The sequence below is a fragment of the Pyricularia pennisetigena genome, chromosome 3, assembly GCF_004337985.1.
Source record: "Pyricularia pennisetigena strain Br36 chromosome 3, whole genome shotgun sequence".
NCBI lineage: Eukaryota > Fungi > Ascomycota > Sordariomycetes > Magnaporthales > Pyriculariaceae > Pyricularia > Pyricularia pennisetigena.
The window spans coordinates 5355392-5374636 of record NC_043742.1 but is presented as its reverse complement, the minus strand read 5'-3'; the positions used below and the strand labels follow the sequence as shown (position 1 = coordinate 5374636).

General features: G+C 54.5%; 8 protein-coding genes across 8 annotated transcripts; 5 read left to right on the top strand and 3 right to left on the bottom strand.

The window, feature by feature from the left end:
• Positions 1-330: 330 nt before the first annotated feature.
• Positions 331-1959, top strand: PpBr36_03243 (uncharacterized protein; the record flags this gene model as incomplete). The annotated part of the gene is made up of 2 exons (XM_029890417.1): positions 331-790; positions 878-1959. The coding sequence occupies 2 exons, from the start codon at positions 331-333 to the stop codon at positions 1957-1959; spliced, it is 1542 nt and encodes a 513-aa protein (XP_029753963.1).
• Positions 1960-2500: 541 nt separating this feature from the next.
• On the bottom strand, positions 2501-3252 carry PpBr36_03242 (uncharacterized protein; the record flags this gene model as incomplete). The annotated part of the gene is made up of 3 exons (XM_029890416.1): positions 2501-2945; positions 3069-3138; positions 3213-3252. The coding sequence occupies 3 exons, from the start codon at positions 3250-3252 to the stop codon at positions 2501-2503; spliced, it is 555 nt and encodes a 184-aa protein (XP_029753964.1).
• A 1978-nt stretch (positions 3253-5230) lies between these two features.
• On the top strand, positions 5231-7367 carry PpBr36_03241 (uncharacterized protein; the record flags this gene model as incomplete). The annotated part of the gene is made up of 2 exons (XM_029890415.1): positions 5231-5404; positions 6232-7367. The coding sequence occupies exon 2, from the start codon at positions 6270-6272 to the stop codon at positions 7365-7367; it is 1098 nt and encodes a 365-aa protein (XP_029753961.1). The 5' UTR covers positions 5231-5404; positions 6232-6269.
• A 1146-nt stretch (positions 7368-8513) lies between these two features.
• PpBr36_03240 (uncharacterized protein) lies at positions 8514-8918 on the top strand (the record flags this gene model as incomplete). The annotated part of the gene is made up of 1 exon (XM_029890414.1): positions 8514-8918. The coding sequence occupies one exon, from the start codon at positions 8514-8516 to the stop codon at positions 8916-8918; it is 405 nt and encodes a 134-aa protein (XP_029753962.1).
• Positions 8919-10520: 1602 nt separating this feature from the next.
• Positions 10521-11061, top strand: PpBr36_03239 (uncharacterized protein; the record flags this gene model as incomplete). Its single annotated transcript, XM_029890413.1, has 3 exons — positions 10521-10533; positions 10629-10944; positions 11028-11061. 3 exons carry the CDS (start codon positions 10521-10523, stop codon positions 11059-11061), a joined length of 363 nt encoding a protein of 120 aa, XP_029753104.1.
• A 509-nt stretch (positions 11062-11570) lies between these two features.
• On the bottom strand, positions 11571-14178 carry PpBr36_03238 (uncharacterized protein; the record flags this gene model as incomplete). Its single annotated transcript, XM_029890412.1, has 2 exons — positions 12672-14178; positions 11571-12602 (listed from the first exon to the last, which is right to left on the bottom strand). Exons 1-2 carry the CDS (start codon positions 14163-14165, stop codon positions 11571-11573), a joined length of 2526 nt encoding a protein of 841 aa, XP_029753103.1. The 5' UTR covers positions 14166-14178.
• A 448-nt stretch (positions 14179-14626) lies between these two features.
• Positions 14627-16381, top strand: PpBr36_03237 (uncharacterized protein; the record flags this gene model as incomplete). The annotated part of the gene is made up of 1 exon (XM_029890411.1): positions 14627-16381. The coding sequence occupies one exon, from the start codon at positions 14627-14629 to the stop codon at positions 16379-16381; it is 1755 nt and encodes a 584-aa protein (XP_029753112.1).
• Positions 16382-16644: 263 nt separating this feature from the next.
• Positions 16645-18579, bottom strand: PpBr36_03236 (uncharacterized protein; the record flags this gene model as incomplete). The annotated part of the gene is made up of 3 exons (XM_029890410.1): positions 16645-17473; positions 17566-18357; positions 18470-18579. The coding sequence occupies 3 exons, from the start codon at positions 18577-18579 to the stop codon at positions 16645-16647; spliced, it is 1731 nt and encodes a 576-aa protein (XP_029753111.1).
• Between the last annotated feature and the right edge of the window lie 666 nt (positions 18580-19245).

The window sequence follows — 19245 nt, the reverse complement described above, 5'->3', positions numbered from 1 at the left end:
CACATTGGGCGGCGCGCACAGCGCGTGAGCTGCGTGGTGGTTTTAGCGCGCCCAAATGCAGCGAACTGCACCTCTGCAGCGGCCATCTCTGACGAACGATCCGCAAATAAAAGCCATTTCCAAATCGACCTGCGACTACAAGTTGCACTGGGACGTGACCAAAAAAAATTATAAACGTGACGATAACTCGAATTGATCGATCAATCGCTCCCCGACCAAGGACCATCTGTACAAGCTCGAGCTTCCAGCATCCGCGGCCTTTGTTACCATTAGCAGCCATCCCCGCAACGCAACAACCAAGGCAACCAAGTGAGCGATAATCTCTTGATCATGGCGAGCGCTCCAGCCGCCACCTCCGCGACCGCAGGAGCAGGGCCGGCCGCTAGCGGCACAGCAGCGCGGGTCGAAGACAATGCGCCCAAGCTGCTGTGGAACACGGAAAACGTCAAGGACGTGGCCGAGTCGGTCGGGATCCCAAACATCAACGACGACGCGGTCCGGTGCCTGGCGCAGGATGTGGAATACCGCATAGGACAGGTGCTGGTCGAGGCGCTGCGCTTCATGCGGGCGGCCAACAGGACGACCCTGACGGTGCAGGATACGTCGCAAGCCTTCAAGGTCCTCGACGTGGAGCCGCTGTACGGCTACGACTCGACGAGGCCGCTGCGCTACGGCGAGGCGAGCTTGGGTCCGGGCCAGCCTCTTTTCTATATCGACGACGAGGAGGTCGATTTTGAGAAGCTTATCAATGCGCCGCTGCCCAAGGTGCCGAGGGATATGAGCTTTACTGGTGAGTCTACAAGCTGCGGATACATATGGGTTCGCTTGTGACCACTTATGGGTAACGCTGTACTAACCTGCTGTTTTCTCTCTCTAGCTCACTGGCTTGCCGTAGAGGGTGTTCAACCATCAATTCCACAGAACCCAACCACAGCAGAGTCGAGAGCACAAGAGCTGATACCCAAAGGCCCTGGTGCCAACCCCGCCCTCAACGCTCTTGCGGGCAACGACAACCTTGCTTTTCACCCCGCTGTCAAGCAAATCATCAGCAAGGAATTGGTTCTCTACTTTGACAAAATCCAAGCTGCAGTCCTGGATGACACGCCTGACGAAGAGGTTGTGCGCCTGCGCAATGCAGCTCTGGCTTCGGTCAGGAACGACCCAGGTCTACATCAACTGGTTCCATATTTCGCCAACTTCATCGCCAACCAGGTCACGCACCGGCTGGACGACACCTTTACTGTGCGGCAGATGATGGAGCTGACGGCAGCGCTGGTTGACAACTCGAATCTGTTTCTGGATCCATATGCTGGCCCGCTTTCGGCACCGGTACTCACGGCACTTATGAGCCGCAAGATCGGCAACAGCACAAGCACAAGCAAGCAGGAGGAAGGCAGCGGCAGTGGAAGCGGTAGCAGCAGCGTCAACCGCGAGGCGCTGCGCGAACAGTTCCTGCTCCGCGAGTTCGCCGCTAGCTTGCTCGGCAAGATAGCAATAAAGTACACGCGCGCCAACCGTCACCTCCGGTCCAAGCTGACTCGCACATGCCTCAAGTACCTACTCGACCCTACCAAGCCTGCACCCGTCTTGTTCGGCGCCCTGAACGGACTCGTGGCTGCAGGAGGACCAGAGGCCTTCCGAATCCTCGTGCTGCCGAACCTGCGGGAATTCGACAGCGGCATGCTCCAGCCGCTGCAGGAAAAGGCGGCCAGCGCAACGGGAGCGGCGGGCACCGTGGCGCAGATTGAGTTTGAGGCGCTGGTGGGCGCCATCATCAAGGCAATCATGTCACTGGTCGAGCACGACCCGGCCGTGCCGAACGGAGTCAATGGGGGTACGTCGGAAAGTGAAAGCGCCGAGTTGGTCGAGTTCTTAGGCCCGATCGTCGGTAGGAGGATTGCAGACAAGGGAGACCACAAGCTGGTGAGGGTTGTGCTTGCGGCGAGGAATATCGAATAGCCTCGGGGCAGTATTTACAGTGTTTACAGACAGTGTTGATACTTTTTTGGGCTGCACGTCGTGGTTTTTTTATTTCATTTTATTTTTCGTTCTCGGGCGTGGGTATTATTCTAAAGGGACTACTCTATATTTTGGCGCATTTTTTTCCCCCAGGAGTAAGGGAGTTGGGAAGGGACATGAACTATTTCTTTTAAATTGCATCCCCTAATATCAAAAGCACGCTGTATGACGTATTAAAGGGCTTGGGAAGATATAAGTGCAAATAAAATGATAAATACCTTCAAGCCTGTCCGTTCGGGCTAGACCCATGTCATCATGGTTGGACCACAAACCAAGTGAGATTATAAACGCCGTACATATTTATTGAAACTGAGTTACACAAGACCCAATGAGCCTAACCACCCAGGGTCTTTTTCATCCAACACACGCCGCTTCCACGTCTAGCGTCTCCCCCATCAGGACCCTTCCAGTTCAGCAGACGTTTATAGCCCTGCCCTCTCTCCCTTCCTTCAACACTTTCCCCCCGAAACAGCACCCACCCTCACAGGAACGCAGCCAAGGCAGCAGCTGACAGGATGCCGGTGAACCACAGGACATTGGTGGTCTTTGCGATGGTGGGCTTGTCGAAACCGAGGGCGAAGTCCCAGACGAGGTGGCGGACGCCGGCGATGGCGTGCTGGGTGAAGGGCCAGGCGATGAGGAACTTGAGGCCTCCCTTGGCGAATGCGGGCCAGGCGGCGACGGCAGCGGCCATGCTCGTCGTCTCGAGGTGCCAGCCGGTCAGGGGGGCGACGAGGTAGGCGGCGCCAAAGACGTACAGGCCGCCGGTCAGGATGCCGCCCGTGATGCGCTGCCAGATGGAGCCGCTCAACCACGTCTGCCGGTAGTCGTAGATCTCAAGGTGCGGCGACACGGGCCGCTTCAGGCGCTGCTCGGCCAACAGGCGGTCGGCGTCGCTGTGGGAGAGCTTTTCTGTTGAGACGGGACTGTTTTTTGGGGTTGTGAAAATAGATTGTTAGCTTTCTGGCTGTGTTCGCGGGGGGTGGATGGTTCAACCAGCGGGTGTGGCTTGTCGTCGTCCAAGGGGGGTCGAAGTCTGGGTCACATACCGTGCTTGTGAGCTTGCCAGAGCCAACCTGGGGATCTGCTGAGCAAAGGAGACGGGGTTGCGAAGAGCAGCTAAATAATTGTTTTAGTCTAATTGCTTCCGTCCTGAATTGGCGCGTGTGGGAGCCTGGAGGAGGGTTTCTCACCTCGTCGCATGGCCATGAGGCCGACCCTTTGGGTGTTCATTTTGGCGGTTTTGGGGAGCTGACTGGCACGAGGTTGCCTCTTAAGATCGGTCGGAGTTGCAAAGTGGCACGGTTCACGGAGTTTTGGAAGACTTGACTTCCCGGTTGTGGCTGGCTCGGCGGGATTGATTATAGGTTCGTCGTCCAAGATGGTTTCGTCAAAGTTCGCGGTTGGCGACGACGCACTCCATTCGGCTCCTGCTCCTGGTATCTGCCGCTCCTCGGTTGGAGACCTCGGGCATGTGGGTCTTTTCTGACCAATCACGGGTGTTCTATTTCATCGGCTCGCATCGATGGAATCATAGGAGCTCCTGAAGCACGTGATGCATCTTTCGAGCAGATGGTCCGTGCAAGCAAGCTCCACCGGTTCCTTTTATGAAGCTCGTGGCAGAAATTCCTTCTGTCTTGGAACTTTTGATCTTCCTCCCCAGATAGAAATGGGCGTTCTGTCGCTACGCACAACACATCGGGAGTCTCTCTCGAGATGAGTCGTGTAATATACGGCAAGGCGATTTTCGTCAACGAACGTCCAGAGATTAATATCATGGGAAGGATCCGTCGTTAATCTCAGTCGCTGGCTAATCAATCCAGTGCCTGTTTCATTTAGAGATCTACAAAACCACCAAACTTGCTCTGGCATTCGTATCTTTTTCATTGCATCCACTGGTCCTTGCCTGTCTCGACATAAGTCAGAAAGCAAGCTTAACATATGCTCATCGTCGCACTTGTTCGACTCTTTTGTCGCAAATTCTGTTTGCCTTGCTTGTGTGAAGCCGAAATAGCGGATGCAACTTCTGGTGACAAATCACTGCGGAGCTAGTATCTGCAAGTGAAGATGGCATTTGCATGTCGGCGTTTCTTTCTCTACTTGTTTCTAGGGATCACAGAATCCTTGGATGGCATTGAACCGCGCCAGTGCGCAGTGTCGTGGATCTTGAGAGCTTCGCCCGGTTGGTTTTAAAGCATGGCCGCTGCTGCTGAGCAACAGTAACGCAATACAAGGGTGGATCACTGACAGGTATAGTTCGCCTCGGTTGCCTTAAGAGTTGACTCGCAACATGTTGATGATACTCGATTGGGCCTGTTACTGGTGCACAGGCATTCTCGCCTCGTTCTGTCTGTTCGAGGGGTGAATTAGGCTTTGCTACTCGTCCTGGCTTTTGGTATCACAAAGCCAATAGTAGACGGTTGTACAAGTGTGAAAGCGATGGATTGCTTTGTAGAGGGCAATCCTCTATTCTATCAGCCACCATCTGGTGCCTCGATAGCAGTGCCGATTGCCCTGTGGCTTCCAAACAGACAACATCAAATCCCCGTCGACGACAGGATACAATGAATAGTCTTATGCATACCTCGACAGACTGCGGCTGTGGCCTCGAAACCACAACTACAACGACTACGAGCACCACAACCTCGACAGCATGGCCTCTACCTGCTAGTTCTCGAGTGTCCAGTCCAGTTTGGTATGGCACCGGGATAACAGCAAGTACAACAAGCCGGTCTTCAGCCGTGGAGCCCACAGTAACGGTAGCCTTTGTCGGCTCTGACCAAGTCTCCGGCGATGTTCCTTCAGGGATGACTCCATACTCGAGAGATGCGTGGATAATTTCGGGGACTGTGCTTGGAATCGTAATTCTTCTCGTTACCCTGATCATATGTGCACGCTCACGTAAGAAGAAGAGCTTGAACGAAGGATCTCCAATCCCAACAAGGCGGGTCAGGTTCGGGGGGCGGGATTCCGACACCTCGATTGTTGATTCTTTATGAGATGGAAGAAGTTGCGAAGGTAAGGGAATTAGTTCTCGTGTTGGCAAGAATCAGTTCTTGGTCACTGGTTAGACGCACTCGAGGCTGATCTATTTAAGCCACAGGTTGATCCTTTGGGTTTTGTACGGGAAAAAAGACTTCTGATTCTTCAGAGAAGCAACACAGCCCGTAACTTTGTGTCTTGTCCTTTGAGGTCTTGGATATCCCTCATCATGCCAGCGATAGGTGTTGCCGGTCACCGTCCAGGAAACTCGACAGCGCATATTTTTGCTCAACAAAAAGCACCACCGACACCCACGATCACGGCTGAGAATGTCGCTGATGGATATTCCAATGATATCGGACAAAGTGACAATCTTGGCACGGGGCCAATTGCGGGCATCGCAGTAGGCTCGGTTCTTGCTTTCCTGCTGTTGTTTGGGCTACTCTGGTCTTGCGGCAGAGCTCTACGACGCTATACACGAGATGTTTCCTAGGCGTTGACTTTTGAACCTTGATATGTGGGTTAAAGCAATTAAATTGAGGACTGCTTGCTTACCGTGGATTCCCCGTCTCCCTATCTCCTTCATGGTTTTCAATTTTGCCAAAAGGAGCAGCTATTTCGTCAATGGCATCTGCCAAAATCTGTGAGGTTCCTTGTGAAATCCGAATGACTTTTGCTGACATTCCCTCAAATGCTGGAAATGAATGCTGCATCCGGCGTCTTCAAGAACCCGCCATGTTATAATTGAGCAGATTATACCAAAAAACGCCACCGACCGAGACCAACGGCCACGAGCAACCGCTCTCGTGGCGGCAATCGACAGTTCTTAGGCTGAGGAAGTTGACATGTCTGGTCCAGAACACAGGGGCGAATCCTGCTACACCTTTGTGCCTGAGACAACTCTCGGCATTCCATGTCCTTCCCACTGAGCACAAAGACACACCACGATTGATGGGGGATCCGGCGACAGGGCCATCGGAGAAGTACAGCCTTTGTTCTCATGAGGCCAGGTGGTATTTGCCTGTCGTCCTTTAAAGATGTGCGGGGTCTTCTGTGATGTAGATCCGTGATCTATGTTGATCTGATTTTGCTGTGAGAAGTCTCCAGCTAGCCACTTTTCAGCATTTATACACAGCCTCGTCAAAGATCTCGTCGAGTCAACCCTGTCAATTGCACTTGGGAAATCACCATAAAAAGGACGATTTGGAGTTATCGTCAATCTTAGACTAGAAAGGAAAGGACTCGACATATCAGATCTCTCAAGGGATATGGCGCCGCCAAGGGCTCAGTCTGTACCTCCGGGGCGTTCAGTGGCTCCTCACCGACCACAAGCCCCTGTCTCACACCCTCTTGGCATGTACGCAGATTCCACGGCATCTACCAGGGCAACTCAAGGTCAACAACCAAACCTGGAGTGGCCTATGTCAGACCGCACCCGAGATAGCGGTCGGCTCGTACGGAGAAACGTGGGCAGGCCTCAGTACCACCGAGCGCAATATTCATCCTCGACCCTCGGGGACCGAACCCCTTCGTCCCTGAGAAGCCACTCGCCGGTATCGCTGAGAGATGACACCTCGTCACCCGACAGGGACCTTTTTACCCCCTTGTCTCCCCGAGACACTGAGAGATACCTAGTGTGGATGCCGACCATGTACGGCAAGAATGTTCGGTATAGCTGGATGGTGACAGATGAGATTGGCCAGCCACCGCAGAGAGAGCCGCGATCTCCACTCGAGGAATGGGAGGAGCAGGTTCAGTACTCGAATAACTTCGCTGTCGGCGACGATTTCCCCGCCACCGTCAAGTCATCGATCAGGGGTTCTGAGAAGGTTTGCGGCGTCAGGTCGATGCCATCGGTACTCAAACCGGCTCGCGGGAGACCCATATTGACCAAGTCGAATGCCGAAAGCGACAGGGCGGCCGAGGTGCCTCCGTCGTTTCGCATGCCTTTCAAGCCATACATGGTCTTTTTGACTGCGAATTCATCCGTTGGAGCCACAGAGGTCAAGACACCGCCAATCAGGAACGTCCAGGATAATCGCGCGGCAAACGAAGAACGAACAAGAGAAACAGACACCCTGCAAGAGACCGGCGAGGGCTCGCTGCGCGGAGTGCCGTGCGAAAGCAAACGGCCGGCGGCACCTGGCAAACCCAAGCTCAAGACCAGCACATCGATTCCAACAGCAGCCGACTTTTCCCCGTCCAAGTTTGACTATGGGGCCTCCCCTACAATTTTGGAGTACTACTACAAGACTGTATTTGCGGCAGTTCAGGGCCAAGAGGAGGCGGATCGTTCAAGCTCTGATGTCGCGCCGAACAAAAAAGCTGCAGAAAATGAAAATGCGCAGAAGGAGGCCGCGTCGTAGGAAAGAATCAAAGGGTTCCGGTATCTTAACCTCAGCAAAAACAATATCCCAACCTGGCAGCATCGAAATGAAGACTCGTTAAGCATGGAGGAGGCAGACGAGTCGTCAAAATTGGTTACGAATCACAGGTTCAACTATGATAGTGTATTTCATTCTATATATAACCGTCCTCTTTTCCTCCCACGGTTGGCTCCATGAATATTGAACGGTGAAACGATTGTGGCGGCGAGTCTCTGATCAGTCGCTACATGGTGTCTCTGAACGCCTTGGCGATTGGCGGATCTACAACAGTCGTACCGTGGAGGCATCGGTGGCAGTCAGCACATCAACCGCACTAACCTGCGGATTAGCCCCCGCTACGTTTCCCTCCGTTGCCAAAAGGTGTCTCGGACGGACCGGCGGTAGACCGATTTTTTTTCTTCTTTTTTCTGGTTCTTTGTTTGTCGCCAGAAAACTTGTGCCCAGACAAGCGACGCCAACGCAAGGCGCTACTCGGCGTAGCTCGGCAACACGTCTTGATGCTTTAGGTCAAGTCCGCCTCGTCCGCAACATCGGTGTCCAGGACGGCTTCGTTGGAAAGAAGGAGGCAGAAATGGTTTCTCACCTGATGCAGATTGGTTTACCGCCGGGGGGAGCGGCGGACAGCATGAGCTACTGCCGGGCTATACCAGCAAGACCAGCAAGAAAGCAGACTGTCCCAGCCGCCGAGAATGACTGGGTTTAGAAACGGATTCTGCGCTAAGAGGACAGTTTGCTGAGCCCCGCCGGGCCATTGCGTCTCGGAACGAATCCATCGCGCCCGTTGCATGCGGTCAGGCGCCGTTAGAGGGAATGCCAAGGTAAATAGGTGACGATTCTGGGGCGATTTTCGCGGGATAAGACCGTCAGAGGGGGATGCCGACTCGTTCTGGAAGCATTCCCGAGGTTTCATCGCAGCCAGAGCAAATGGTTCTGCTAGACTGGAGACAAACATAAAGACAAACCCACAGGTCCACGTTGCACCCGGACAGACGGAAGTGTATGGTTACTAGGGTCGTCAACAGTGGTGCAGGACTCACCCCAACAGCCACAAACAATATTATTCACGACGGCATCGCATCAATCATATCATTCTACAAACACCTTGAACCGCTTTACGCCGCGGCCATGAGCACAGCAATCCCAGTGCCGTCCAGTCCCTGCTTTGGGCCCGGGCAAAGCCTTGTTTTCAACCCGCTGCCTCTTGGTCACTACCAACCACACGACCAGCGACACAACCAGCACCACCAACCTTCAGCAGAGCCGACGCAGCATCAAAAGCCCGCCGCACGGCCGTCGCCACCGCAACAGCAGCAGTGCTCATCGGGGAGCGCCGAGTCTTGTCCACAAAACAAGAAAAAGACAAAGGCTTCTTCGAGCGGCAAGCGCGCACAAGAGCTGGTCCCGCCTCCAAGACTCGAGATCAGGGGCAAAGACGTGGACGACAAGGCCCTCATCTCACCATTGATGCTATCCGAGAGCCCGAGGACGGCGACGGCGGTGGGAGGGGCTGCTGGTGGTGGTCATGGATAGGACTGACTCGGGCAAGGGAGATCGCGCGGCAGAGCCCCAAAGCCGAGATTTCTCCTCTGCGAGCCCCATGCGGGTTGTTGCTTTTGTTGTTGTTGGTGGGGTTTGCTGATTACAATCAAGAAAGGCGGAGGGTGAGGGCCCCAACGGATGTTACGGAGTATAAAGGGGTAAGTGAGAAGATAAATAATCAGAACAAAAAAAAAGGGTTCATCAACAAAAGTAGTCATGCATGCACTGGTCTAGGGAGTGGGTAAAGCCACATCGCTGAGACGTTTCAATCGGCCATCATTCTGTGCCTCGTTTGTTGTTTTTGTGGTGGATTTACTGTGTAGCCAACACCGTGGCGACCCCCCAGACAAGCTTTGCCAAGGCCGGATCTGGCAGCTCTGGGCGATCGATACTGATCCGAACATGGATGGGATGGACGCCTCTTGTGGGCCGTACTTATTCGCTACACTTCGTATTTTTATTCTATTCGAAACATATCTTTGTCGTTTGTGTCAATAGCGTGTGTACAAACCCTGAGCATAAATCCAGCTACTCATAGTAACTTTTTTGTTTCATTTCACAAGCATAGGCTTTCCCGCAATAAAACCAAGCTTTAAAAAGGCGTCGATATCAATTCAGCGTACGAGTAGGTGGCAGATCGGGAGGCCTGCGATACGATTCGACTTTTTTCCCTTCTTCTCACTCACTCATTCACGACGCTGCTCGACTGGCAAAACCACGCCACAAAAGTGATGACGACGACTTTTGTTCAGCGGCCCATACCGGCTCCAGACCTATCTATGCGCCGACTGTTGTTGGTTTGCCCCCTTACTGTTACCCTGTCGAGCACCACTCAGCCAACAACCCCGGACTGTTCCGAGCCAAGGCGGTGGGTTGATTGGAGGGGCCAGTATCCGTTCCCGATCCTTAGTATGAAATAAGCTTTTTGGGGCTTTTTGTCTTTTTATGCGGGAGTTGCATGTGTCTCTACCCTAGCCAAAGTACGTAGTGTTATGGAACCATCCTTCCAACCAGGTCGTCATCGAAAGCCCGCGGAGCGAGGGTGAACCCTTCTTTCTCGAACGGGTTCTAATTACAAGGGGGGCTGAGACGCAAAAGCTACCCGGTACTAAGTTTAAACCGGGGCTAGTAAACAGAGCCCGGGGGGGTGCAGAGGGGTCCGCTTCACACGAGTTGCGTCAGCATTCAGGCAGACTCCAGCAAGTCCAGCTTTTGGTTACTTGTGCATTGAGGACGCGGCGATCGATTGGCTTGCTAACTTGATCAAGAAATATAACAGGGGTTTGAGATGGGACGCGCGGAACTTAGGGGGGGTCAGGGATGAATATACAGTGCAAGCTAGGCAGATACTACAGTAAGTAGTAAGTAGTAAGTAATAGTATGAATGTCCTATGTGGAACAGGTCTGAATGGAATTTTGGATATAAACCAGCCGTTTCCATCTCGAGTTCTGCGGTTAGTTTTTGGCTCATCAGATCGATATCCCACCAAGCAATCCTCGAAAGAATACAAACCGCAGAATCACAATCCCAATCAACTCACTGAAACTTATTCATCTCATATCTCACAAAAACACCCTTAACACTTGTACAAGATGTTTGGATTCGGTATGTTCAACCTACAACAACCACTGCCGCCACATACAATCTCAGAACCCATTCACTAACCCCAGAAACCAAAAAAAAAAAAAAAAAACAAACAGACGAGGCCAAGAAGCACCGCGACGAGATCTACGAGGGCACGCCTCACGAGTCCAAGCTGTCGCATGAGCTCCTCGCCTCCGCGGCCAGCTTCGAGGCCATGCACCTGTGGGAGAAGAAGCAGCGCGAGTCGGGCCAGCCCGTGTCGCACAGCCTGGCCAAGGAGATGCTGGCCGCCGCCGCCGGCTTCGAGGTCGACAAGCTGGTCGAGACAAAGGGCCTCGACTTTGTCGACCGCGAAAAGGCAAAGCACCACGCCAAGCAGCAGGCCGAGCGCATGTACGAGGAGCAGTATGGTGGCTATGACGAGTACAACCCGTGAGTTTCATTTTTTTCTTGTTTGGCGCGTTCTCTTTTATGATTCACAACTGACCAAAACGCTTTTTGTTTTCTGCTCATAGTCAGAAGCAGAGGCCGCACCGCCACATGCAGTAGATTGTGCTCATGGGGATCCAGAGCTGGGGGCTTTTGGTCATCGTGCAGAATAGCAGCTAGTGAATTGAAATTTCAGCGACGTACAAGATGCAATCTTTTTATGTTGTGCAAATCCAAATGTGATATGAAGTTTGCAAGCGCTGCGCATGCCCAGGTTGAGCAGACGACTTGATGATTGAGGTATGTAGTTCGTGGATGAGCCTCGAGTGGGCCAAGCTCCTGACAGCTTGTCAGTCGACTAGACACCATCTTCGAGAGTCAGTTTCTTACGCTATTCAGACAAGCCCCATATAAAATTCAGTTGACAGGTCAAATATAATGAGCGGGGTTGGTGAGATGCTATATGTTTCGCCCCAAAGCCGGTGGCCTTACCTTTCAAAAAAAGGAAGCACATAAATCACATATCTAGTGGACACTGAAGTACCACCTCGAAATGCATCCACCAATCGGCCATCGATCAGTGAGCAAATCTCCCAGTCAATTGGTTATTGTTGCTTATATTTGCCAGCTCAACTACCTCCAAACTTCTTGACGTACTCCTCATGCAGCTTCTTCTGCTTCTCCCAGTCCTTCTTCAGCTTCTTGGCGGCCGACTTTGTCACCTCGCTGCCGTCCTTCATCTTTGTCGGGATACCCTCGTCGTCAAACTCGCTGTACTTGTCCGTCTCGGCCCGGTACATATCCTGCGGCTTGACCGCCGCCTTGGCCCACCTCTCCTGCTCCTTGCGCTCCTTCTCCAGCCTGGCCTCCTCCTTGGCCCTCTCCTTGGCCGCCTGCTGAGCCGCCTTCTCCTCGCGCGCCGCGATCAGCTGCGCTGCGGGGACAAACTTGATCAGCGACGGCTGTCCGTCCGGCCGGTCGTCCAGGTAGACGCCCAGGTTCGTCAGGTCGTGGTCGCGGATGCGGTCGCTCAAGGCGAGGATGGCCTTCTTCTGCTCCGCGCTGGCGGCGGACGACACGGTCCTGCGCAGCTCATCGCGGAGCTTGGCCACAGCATCCACGAATGGGTATGCCAACCTCTCCGGGTCCGTGACTCCCGAGTCCTGCAGCTTTTGGACGTCGGATGCTGGGTTTTGCGTGTCGAGGACCGCAATAACCGACTCTGCGAACCCTGACGCCTTGATCTCATCCCGAACCGAGGCGTACGTCGTCCGGACTGCTTCCAGGTCCAGACCGGCGCTTGGGTCTGACACCCAGCCGAGCCCATTGTAAGGTGGCTTGGCGTTGGCGTCGAGGCCGAAAATGCCAACCATCCGGGTCACCCATCGTGCTATCCTCTCTATGGCTGCGAGATCTGCATCGCTCTTGTGCTCCCGCTTGTGAACGTTGACCTTGTTGATCAGGTCCGCGATTGTGCGCAATGCCCCGTTGGTGTCGAAAGAGTTTGCCAAAAAGGCTTCCGTGTCCCTCTTGGCTTGACCAAGATCCGCAAGCAGGCCTTGCTGTGCTGCATCATCTGAAATAAATAGAGACTCCAGCCCATCGTTGGTCGATGCAACGCCTGCTTCTGCCAGCCATGACTTGGTGTTTGTGAAAAATTGCTGTATCAAAAGTTAGGATGGAATTCACGTTACAACGACTGACAGTAGCGACATGCCGGGTTGACTTACGTTAACCGTGTTCTCCCAGCTATCCGCCTGGACCCTCAACTCGGGCGAGATTTCCACGCCCTCGTTCCACCTGCCCATCATGAATACGATGCGCAGATTCCTTGCCGAGTATGTGGTGGCTAGTGCGTCTTTGATGGTCTGAAAATTTTTGAGCGACTTGGACATCTTTGACCCCGAGATGGACAAATGACCCATGTGCAAAAAGTACTTGACCCAGGTGTGCTCCCCCTTGCCGTGCTCGCAAAAGTATGCCTCACTCTGCGCCAGCTCGTTGTCGTGGTGCGGGAAGGCAAGATCTATACCGCCAGAGTGAACATCCATCTGCGCTCCCAGCCTGTCCGACGCCATGACCGAGCACTCAATGTGCCAACCGGGCCTCCCATTTCCCCAGGGGCTTGGCCAGTAGGGCTCACCAGGCTTCGACTGCTTCCACAGCGCAAAGTCGCCAGGGCTCCGCTTTCCACCAGCGCCCTTGGAGAGCGAACCCTCTCCCTCCTCCTGCAGTGCCTTGTCGCCGCGACTCTCGGGCTTCAGGCGTGCATAGGTATTACCGGCCTTTTCGAAGGCGGCAATGTCGAAATATACCGAGCCTTGCGACTCGTACGCAAAGCCCTTCTTGACTATCCTGTCGACAAAGTCGGCAATCTGGGGCACGTACTCGGTCACTCTGGTGATCTCGTCGGGGCGCAGGTTGTTCAGGTTGTCCATGTCGTCGAAGAAGTCGGCCTCCATGCGCCGCGTCAGGTCCGTAAACATGCTCTGGTCGCTCGTGTCTATCGTCTCCTTGTACAGCGAGTCGAGGTACGGGAGGAGCACCTCGTCTGCGGATCCAAAAACCTTGCCATCCCGGAGACCCTTGGCCGCGGCGTCCATGTTGCTCAGATGCATCTTGATCTTGGCCTCGGCGTCGCCTGGTTTCCCGTCGGCCGTGAGCGCACCACCGGCCAGGACGCCGCCGTACGCCTTGTCGCGCCGCTCCTCGTAGTTTTTCTCGTCCAGTCCCTCGCCCTCCACGAGCAGTGGCAAGTTGCTCTGCGCATAAGCCAGAAACGCCTTTGCGCCCAGCGCATGCAACTCCTCCGGCGTGTAGGTCTTCTTCTTCTCGAGGTCCAGCAACCTCTGCCTGCGGGCCCTGATGATGATCTTGTCGTCGATGTCGGTAATGTTCATGACAAACTTGACCTTGTAGTCGAAGTAGTGCATGAAGATGCGGCGGATGATGTCGGTCGAGACGTAGTTCCTGGCGTGGCCCAGGTGGCTCTGGTCGTAGACGGTCGGTCCGCAGGCGTACCATGACACATTGCCCTTCTCCTTGGGCTCGAAGGGCACCGGCCCGCCGGGCGTCAGGGAGTTGTGGACTTTGATTATGGGCGACGCCATCGTGGGCGATGCTGCTGCCGGAACTGCGTATGCTAAAGATGATCTAGAGGTGAAGAATCGCCTCGTTGGTGAAAAGAAAAGAAAGGGTCTCGCGGTCCTGAAAAAGGAGTGCATCCAGGAAGCGGGCCTGCGCGTGCAGGAAGATGCGTCAGAGAGGGGGGTGGGCAGCTTAAAGGAGGGGCAGCAGGCGCGGCATTGGCAGTGGAATGGAGCTTTGAGTTGCAACGTGTAGCATAATAATCGCATTGAATTCAATTCTGCGCCTAGCCTAGCCTAGCACGTCAGTAGCCTGACGCGTATTTGCTCATCGACAGGGGATACAGTACCCTGCGCTTTGGTGGAGAGCTTGAATCAGCTCTCAGACCCTCTCTTGGTCGATAATTTTTATTTTCTTTTTTTAATTTCTTGGTATATGCAGCATCGGTCCAGTAAATATGCTCCGTTTCGCACGCTGCTACTTTTAGCCATTGGATCAAGTCCTTTTTTGCAAAATCAACCAAACATTCTGTATCTTGAACCTTGTATTAATACATTGTCCAATCGAGATCACAGGCTCCTGTTCGACACCCTCCGCAATGCCTCAGAGCGCTTCGCCCTTTCTCCACATGGGGCAGCCCAAGGCCAATTCCCTCGCCATCATCCACCTCTCACGCGACCGACTACAGCCCCTTTACCTGGAAGAAGTAGATGGCGAACATGACGGATACGCCGAGGGCGCCGTGCTGAACACTCGATTCGGCTCCTTCCCGCACTCGACCTTCATCGGTGTGCCTTGGGGTTCCCAGGTCCGTGCCTCAAAGGTCGACACCGGCTCGAGGGGTCGCAAGCCCCAGCAGAAGAAGCGCAAGCGCGATGGCCAGGACGAAGCAGAGCCCAAAGCTACCGAGGCCGACGAGCAGAGCACTCCGGCGGAGGGCGAGCAGAAGTCAGGGGCCAAGCAGGCTGTTGCCGCGGCGAGTGGGTTCGTCCACATTCTGGCGCCGAGCCCGGAGCTGTGGACCATGAGTCTGCCGCACAGGACGCAGGTTGTCTATACTCCAGACTACAGCTATATCCTGCAAAGGATACGGGCGCGACCCGGCAGCAAGATCATCGAGGCGGGTGCAGGAAGTGGAAGTTTCACACATGCCTCGGCAAGGGCCGTCTACAACGGCGTGCCTGGTGCTACTGTCGAGGGTCCAAGGCTGAACTCTATAGACTCGGGGAAGGGACAGGTCTTCAGCTTCGAGTTCAACGAGCCGCGGTATCATTCAATGTGCAAGGAGATCTCATCACACAAGCTGGATGACATCGTTCGCATCACTCATCGTGATGTCTACAACGATGGTTTCCTAGTAGACGGCCAGAGCCCAAATGCGGAAGCAGTGTTTCTCGATGTTCCTGCGCCCTGGCAAGCCCTGCCAAACCTGGTGCGGAGGAGATACAAGGTTGTGGAAGGAGAACCTGCCGCCGATGGGCAGCCGCCTGCAAAAAGACAAGTGCTGGACGAGAGCTACGTATCGCCTTTAAACCCCAAGAAGAGTGTATATCTATGCACATTCTCTCCATGCATCGAGCAGGTCACGCGCACTATCTCGACAATGCGCCAGTTGGGGTGGATGGACATTGAGACCGTCGAGGTCTCCAACAAGCGTATCAATGTCAATCGCGAAAAGATCGGGCTGACCGTCGCGACCGAACGCGGCATGGCGCAGACCCCAGTGGACGTCGACGAGTCGGTCGCGAGGCTGAGAAAGATCGAGGCGCGGGTCCGGGAGCATCAAAAAGCGATACACGACCCCGACATCGAGGATGCGGATGCTTACATGAGGGACACGTACGAAGACCCGGTCGACGACAGCGTCGCCGAGGGATCCTCCACGCTACCGCCATTCATGCAAGGGCGCCTGGTTACACGGACCGAGGCTGATGTCAGGACCCACACGTCCTATCTGACCTTTGCAGTGCTGCCGCGCGAATGGACGGCCGAGGACGAGGCCGCCGCCCTGGCGAAATGGCCCTGTGGCAAAGAGAATCAAGTCATTGGCAGCCTGGACAAGAACGCACGCAAGCAACAGAAGCGGGACATGCTGGAGGCGAAGCGGAAGAAGAAGACGGCGAACAAGGAGAGGAAGGGTGAGAAGGGCAACAAAGCCGCCGAGCCGGATCAGACAGACGGGGATTTAGCGACTGACGTCTCGATAAATCAACAGCAGCAGCAGCAGCAGCAGCAGAATCAACCACAGGCGACCGAGCTGGACAAGGAGTCGAACACTCAACTGAAGCGTGAGCGTGGATTCGAGGATGCGACTGATCATGATCCAAAGAGAGCGAGGCTTGATCAGTCATGATGTGAAAGATGGATTGACGAACTGATGCAAATGGGTCACGAGGGGAATGGAGTGGCCAACGAAACAGCTAGAGTCGAGTCGAGTCTTACTGATACCCTTTGAATACTATCCAACCCAAGGTGGCAGCCAACGACCCATTCTCATTGCAATAATTTTTTTATTTGTGTTATTCACAGGCTATGAGCCTTTGGTTGACATGAGATAATGCTGCTCTAATTCCGTGTTTCTATCCGTACGGGGTTTTTTTTTTCTCAGCGAAATCATCATGCCAGCGTTATAAGCAAAAGACTAGCCGACATTTTACCAAACCCCGTCCTGGAGCGGATGTTCTTGCCGCCCTCGTCAAGCTCCCATATCCCGGTGTCACCCCAGAGGACCTTTTCGATCCGGGCCCCCGCACCCCCGGGCATCGGGAAGCTGACTCTGTCCCTGTTCTGCGACTCGCTCGGGTTGACGATGTTGACCAGGACCTCCTTGTCCCCCTTGCGCCAAAACGCGACGTCTATCTGGTCGTCCTTCAGCCCCTCCACCTCAATTTTGTGCGGCCCATCGCCCTCGCTGACCAAGAAGTCGAGGACGGGCGAGGCGGTGACGACCTTGGACAGGGTCCCGTGGGCGGTGGCCAGCAGGTCCGTGGGCGGGTACAGCCACCCGACCATGCCGGTGGCGCCGTGGTTGAAGGCCAGCATGTTCATTACGTAGGACTCGTCGGGCGTGGGGTCCCTGGGCCAGTAGCCCTCGCCGTGGAAGCTCTGCGGGTTGTGGAACTTTGTCTTTGGCCAGCGCCCGAGCATGCGCTCGTAGCGGTTCATGTCGTCCAGGCGCCGCGACACGTCGCGCACGTTGCCGTCGCAGTTGTCGCACCCGCAGTCGCCGTAGGTCGCGTTGCAGGCCGTGCCCCACTTGGAAAAGGTCGCGTTGACGATGATGGGGTACACGTCCTCCATCAGGAAGTCGGCCGCGGCCGAATACTCGGCAAAGTAGTAGTTTTGGCAGTTCAGCGTCACCGAGACTGGGTGGTAGGGGTCAAGCTTGCGGATGAGGCTGACCGAGTCGACGGTCCAGTTGAAAGGATGCTGGTGGCCGTCGGGTCTGAAGTAAACATGTCAGAGACTACAGCTTAAATCACCAGTGAAAGACAAAAAAAAAAAAAAAAAAAAAAAAAAAAAAAAAAAAAAACTTACTCGTCGCCACCCCAATACGAATACAGGGCCTCGTCATCAACAACCGGCCGAACCTTTTCCTCGACCCAGGTCCTGTTTTGATAGTTGTCCCGCAGGTCGTACATGAAGGGCAGGTTGATCCTCCCCATGTACGCAAACGCATCACGCGACACCGGGTACGTCGTCAGGGGCGTCATGGAGTTGAGCCCGAAGCCGGCGTACCTCTGGATCAGGCTCGTGTCGTTCTGGCCCAGGAACCCATCGTACGAGGCGTAGTAGCCGTAGGGCAGCAGCGGGCGCCACGTCTGGTTCGAAGCCGTGTTGCGGAACTGCAGGCCGCCGTTGAGGTTGTCGATGCGCGTCGCGCTGCCCCGCGTCTTGTCCGGCAGGAAGAAGAGGTCCGCCGTGGCCGTGTAGACGCGCAGCTCGGCCCCGTCGCCGTCGCCGTTGGTGCCGCCGTCCGCGCTCACCCAGCCCCTGAGCACCACGGCCTGTGCCGTGCGCGAGGGCTCCACGGCGCCCGCGAGGTCGAAGGCGACCACGTTGCGCGTCGAGTTGATGGCCACTGTCCCCGCCGCCAGCTGCTTGCCGGTCGAGTCGAGCGTGATGTTGTACGCCAGGCCGGCCTTTTGCCTCGACTCGGCCAGCGGGGCGCCAAAGTACTTTGACAGCTCCGCATTGATGACGAACTCACCCTTTTGCTCGTTGGACAGGTAGATGCTGAACCGCGGCTTGAATTGGACGTGGAGCTGCGGCGGGCCTGAGATCTCGGGCGGGTTTGGTATTTGACCGCCCGGATCGAAGCTAGGATATCTGATCTTGAGGTCAGTAAGGTGCAGTTCTAAGGAATTGATGAAGATATTGACTTTTTTGCACGCCGTCTGAATCCATGCTTGCTTTTGCGGATTTATAGGGAAGAACTAACTGAGGCTGATACACTTTCCCACACCATCGATCCCATTGCGGATTGTTACCCGTCGTCTGAGACGCGGCCGGGACGACAAGGGAGACTAGACCCCAAGCGAGCCAGAGCATTTTTTTTTTTTTTTCGCTCTCAACTAGTTTTTGTACTTAGCCGCCTTCAAAAGCGTAGTGTGAGCCGACCTTGCCCAGTTCGGGGGCAGCAGAAGTCTACCACTGAAGCAATGAGTGTTGCCTGTGGAGGCCACGAGCCTTTTCAGACCAGAAAGTTCGGTCAACCCCGAACAAACAGAAAAAAAAAAGGAGAGAAAAAAAAAACTTTGAATGTAAACAAGCCAGGGAAGCGAGTCAACGCAATTATAGTGGCCAGAACCTAAATTATTCCCCGGCCGATCGGCAAAGGTTACAATGCGGGGAGGGAGGTGATTGCCCACCGCGATAACGGGAAGAGTGCGAACACAAGGGAACGTTACGTGTGCCTCGGTGACGTGCAATGCACATGCATCTCTTGCTATGCATCTTCCGTGGGTGTATGACAACGGTGCAATCTTGGCACTTGGAATATGTACCTTTACTCACTGGTCGTTACACGGGCTTGAATGCAGGTACACAGTCATTAGGGGGGCGGGCTTGGAGTGCAAAACCTTACACATCGTCCAAAGTCATGCGTCGTGTCGGGATTGCTGATAAACGGCGGAGGGACATGATAATGGCATAGCAGACGAAAATCAGTGGATGAGTTAGCGGGAAGGACGAGAAAAAAAAACAAAAGCAGAATGC